Genomic DNA, 4613 nt, shown 5'->3' with positions numbered 1-4613 from the left:
CCGCGTCCCCTCCGCAGGGCGGAGCTTCTTCGTTGACCCACAACGCCTTCCATACTGCTAATAGTGCCCTCTCCGGGGCCGTGGCCTGCGCATAGTCGCCCAGAGTCCTACCCCCCCATCCCACCAGTCACGTCCCCCCCCAGCCCGTCTCGCTCGCCCCACCAGGCAGGAACCACCCCCATCCCACCCTGTGACCCTGTCCCCCGAAACTTCCCTGTGACCTCCAGCCCTTTCTCCCAAACCCGCTTCCCCTGATGATGAGAGACTCGAACCCAGAGCCCTCTAACCATCTAATCCTGTCTGACTAGTGACTGACTCCTGGCCCCTCGGAGGCCTGTTCTAATTCCCTGAGTCTGTGATGCTGACCCTCTGATCTCCCTCCCCCTCACATGTGAAAACCTTGACTCCTGAAATCTGTGACAGTACTTACCGCCTCCCACGTCTCCTATTTCCTCCCCACCATCCCCACCCCCAAAACGCCCCCCTTGGAGTATGGGATGTTCTGACAACCCTCCGCCCCATGTCTCCCAATGTCCCCCGCCTCCCGTGTCCTGTCCTCTCCATCTGTCCTCTGCTCCTCTGGTCTCTGACTCTTCTTCTCTCCCCACCTCCCCGAGTCGCTCTTTCTGTCTCCTTCTGTCATTTTCTTGGCCTCTGGTTCCTTGACAATCTCCATCCTCCTCTCTTCCTCCCTATCTCTCCTCCTCTCTCTTTCCTCTCCCTCTCTCTTTTTCTGACTGTGTCTGTCCCTCCGACTCCTCGTTGTTTCCTGGCTCCATCTCTCCCTTTCCCTGTCTTTCTCTTGCCCTTCTTTCTCCGTGGCCCGGGCCCCAGTTCTGAACCAGCTGGAGGAGTTGCTGAGCGACATGAAGGCGGACGTGACCCGCCTGCCGGCCACGCTGTCCCGAATACCCCCCATCGCAGCCCGCCTGCAGATGTCCGAGCGCAGCATCCTCAGCCGGCTGGCCAGCAAGGGCACGGAGCCTCACCCCACACCGGTAACCCTCTTTCCCCCTAACTCCAGTTGTCCCTGCTGGCCCTTCTCCGGCCCCCACACACACGCTTCCGGCAGCTCTAGACGGTGTGGAGAAACGACTTGCTGGGACACACTCCTCACCCTCGCGTCTCCCTGCCTGTATGTGACCCCGTCGGGAGTTCTGGAGCGTGGCCGCCGTTGCCCCTACAGCTGCTATCGCGGACTGTGGGGCCGCTCACGGGGGCTCGCTCTCTCTTCCAGGCCTTCCCCCCGGGGCCCTACGCTACGCCTCCGGGGTACGGGGCGGCCTTCAGCGCCGCCCCCGCCGGGGCCCTGGCCGCCGCAGGCGCCAACTACAGCCAGATGCCAGCAGGCTCCTTCGTCACAGGTCAGCCGGTGACGCCCGCCCCTGCTCTTCCCAGCTTCGGCCCTGCCCGGCCCCCCCTTACCAAGGGCGTCAGTGGCTCTGGGGCTAGGTAGCTCGCTCCCCAGCCTCCCCCATCTGGGTTACCTCCGGGAAAGAGAATCGGGAGATCAGAAGGCGGGGTATGGTGAGAGCTGGCACAGGGCGTCTTGGGGTCTCTTGGGCACAGGGGCTCGCCCCGCTCCCACCCCTGCTGCCCTGGGAACGGACTAGCAGTGGCAGGAGGTGACCTAGCAGTAGCACGCTCCAGTCAGGAGGCCACGTTTGGGAGCGAAGCCGGGGTTCACTTCCTTACTCCCTTCCCGAACAGCCACCACCAACGGCCCTCCAGTGCTGGTGAAGAAGGAGAAGGAAATGGTGGGGGCACTGGTGTCAGACGGGCTGGATCGGAAGGAGCCCCGAGCCGGGGAGGTGATCTGTATAGACGACTGACCGGATCGCAGGCCTGTGCGTCACCCAGGCCCCGTGCCCGAGGCCGACCCCCAGCTCAGGCTCTGGGACCTGCTGCCAATCCTCCACCTTCCCCACCCCTCGGGCCGCCTCTGGGCTAGGAGCCACTGCCCCTCTCTGCGACTCCTCTCTCCAGGAAGGGCCCTTTGTCTGTCTCCACTCCCGTGCACCTTTCCCACCGCGCTTTGAAGACCGTGCTGGCGAGAAGAGGTCTGGGTGGGAGGCGGTGAAGCAGGGTCTTCCAAGTATCTTCATCCCCCGCCGAACGTGCACAGCTTCGCAAGAAGTGGTTGGGGGGCGGAAAGAGGTGGAGCCTCCCCCGTCTTCACTCCTGCAATACAAGCTCTATCCACAGAAGTGGGGGGATTAGCCTCGCCTGGCCTTTAGGGACTGCGGTGGGGAGAAGGGCTTGCAAGAGAGGAGCGGGACTTGAGAGAGGGAGGAAGGGAAGAGGAGGGGGGTGCTGCATGTTTCCTTCCCCTACCTCTCCCCAAAAGGAGGGTGGAGCAGTTACAAGGGAGGGAGTCGATTGCTGTTCAGCCTCAGAATAAAGGCGCCACTCACTGGCTCAGTTACCTCCTGCGTACCGGCATCTTGTGTTGGGGGGTCTTCTCCTCTGCCTAGGGACCAAGGACCCCCCCCACAAAGAGAGTGATGGTTGGGCGATACTCCCTCAAGCCAAAGAGGAGCTCCCCAATCTGTTCCAGGGACCCGGGTCACCTAGAAAGGGTGGGAGAAAATGCTACAGGCCAGAAGTGGGGGAGCCCCCAGACCCGGGGCTCAGGTTCTTGGAGTACTTCTACCCTCCCTCCTGAAGGCCTAGATACGGGCTGAGTTTGAGTGGATCAGGCAGGGGTGTAGTCGGGGGGCTGCCTTGCCTTTGGGACCAGAACAAAATAGTGGAGGGCAGGCTGGGGAGACATGGGCATGTCCTCCTCCCCAGGAAGGGCCGGGGAGAGTGGCAGTTTGCATGGCGAACCCCCCACTTCCTCTTCGCTGCTCCTTCACTTCCTCGCTGCCCTTTTCCCGGGCTCTTCACACCCACTCCTGGGCTGTCCCAACCCCCTCTTCTGTATCAGGTGTATTGGTTGTACATATAAATTATACTTTCCTTTCTGTGTGCTCTGTTATTTTTGAGTGTGGGAGTTCTCTGGTGGGGGGGGAGGGCTAAGGAAAGAGAGGGTGTTGCTTTCTGACGTTCCATGTCATCCATCTTTCTCTTTTTTTTAATCTCGTGACTTCCTATTTTTTTTTCTTGGATCATCAACTAAAACTCCCAGGCTCTTTCTCCAGCCCCAACCCCCACGTGAAGAACCCAGTGTAGAGATGGAGGGTGAGCCGCAGGACACCCACACAGTCCTCAGGTTGAGAGCAGAGACCCGGTGGGGCTTACTGGACAGAGGTGAAGCGGGAGGGTGCCTGGCAGGATTCTGAACTGCCTCCCGTTCATCCGTTTTGGATCTTTTCCCCCTTCAAGTTGCCTAGTTCCCCCAAGAGTCAGCAGAGGTCAGTACAGCTCTGCAGGTGCAGTCCTGAGTAGAAAGCAGAGCCCCCCACTTTTTTTAAAGTTGGGGTGAGGGGAGTCATGCTTGCTGAAGATTTGAACTGCTCAGTACTTCCTTGACACGTGTTCACTGCCAGAGCCTCTCAGGGGTTGGGACCAGACGCTTTGTCGTTGAGGCGATCGTATCAAAAAAGAAAAGCTAAATCCAACAAACGTTTATTGAGGACACATACATGTTCACCACCACTGTTCGGCCTGGACATACAACACTCACAAGGCAGTCACTGTTCTTGCCGCGCTCACACTCACAAGACACATCCTCTCGGAAAACAAAGGCATTCTGGAACAGCACCTGGTGGGGAGGGGGCTACACTCAGAGGAACACTGAGAAAGGCCTCCCGCAAGAGGAGACATTTAAGCTGAGACAAGCACAGGAAAATGCCAAAATGTGGTTATAAAAACAGGCTTCTATTTCATAAATTCACATTCTTAACTCAGGAAAATGTCACATAATAATTAAACCACGCACACAAAGATTTCTTCAGTAACAGAATGTCCCTTCACAACTTCCAATAAAATTTATATCCTTTATACCAATTTTTAAATATTCCACCCACGGAAGGTGACATCCTAGCAAGTCTAGGACCTCAGTCAGCGCTGCTTCGAGGTTTACGTGCCTGCAGATCACCTGGGGTTCTTGCTAAAACTCAAAAGAGTCTGAAGTGGGCCCCTGAGGTTGTGTAATCCCAGTGATGCTGCAGCTCCTGCCTACAACCGTATCCTAAGGCGGTCACAGGATTTTAAAACAGAATCCACGGTATACCGTAGGCGATGTCCAATTAGGGGGCACAGTTTAAAACTGTACGATAAGGGGCGCCTGAGTGGGTTAAGCTTCTGACTCTTGGTTTCAGCTCTGGTCACGATGTCGGTCAGATCATGAGATCGAGCCCCTAGTCAGGCTCCGGGCTCAGCGGAGAGCCTGCCTGAGCTCCTCTTTCTCCCTCTCCTGTCCCTCCCGACCCCTCGAGTGCTCACTCTTAAAAAAAATAATTATTTTAATTGTATGATATGCATCTTTTCAGTAGTGACAGTGTTCTCCCTGTGATTGTAAAGATGACAAAAAACATCAAACGATTAAAATGTAATGCCTTTACCAAATGGCTTTCCTATCCCTGATGGGCCCTAATTAGGTGGCTCAGAAGAATGCCCTTTGGACCCTGTGATACCTGCCCTCACAGGTTGACGGGAGATTGTGAAAT

At 57.0% G+C, this 4613-nt stretch overlaps 1 protein-coding gene across 1 annotated transcript; it reads left to right on the top strand.

Annotated features, from left to right (window-relative positions):
• Positions 1-186: 186 nt before the first annotated feature.
• LOC145718461 (ATP-dependent chromatin remodeler CHD3-like) lies at positions 187-2966 on the top strand. The gene is made up of 3 exons (XM_081809965.1): positions 187-998; positions 1238-1364; positions 1711-2966. The coding sequence occupies exons 1-3, from the start codon at positions 867-869 to the stop codon at positions 1830-1832; spliced, it is 381 nt and encodes a 126-aa protein (XP_081666091.1). The 5' UTR covers positions 187-866; the 3' UTR covers positions 1833-2966.
• Positions 2967-4613: the final 1647 nt, after the last annotated feature.

This window comes from Leptonychotes weddellii, unplaced genomic scaffold (assembly GCF_054177405.1).
Source record: "Leptonychotes weddellii isolate Sample4059 unplaced genomic scaffold, ASM5417740v2 HiC_scaffold_16089, whole genome shotgun sequence".
Taxonomy (NCBI): Eukaryota; Metazoa; Chordata; class Mammalia; order Carnivora; family Phocidae; genus Leptonychotes; species Leptonychotes weddellii.
The sequence above is the reverse complement of the archived record's forward strand: the minus strand, read 5'-3'. Positions and strand labels throughout refer to the sequence as shown.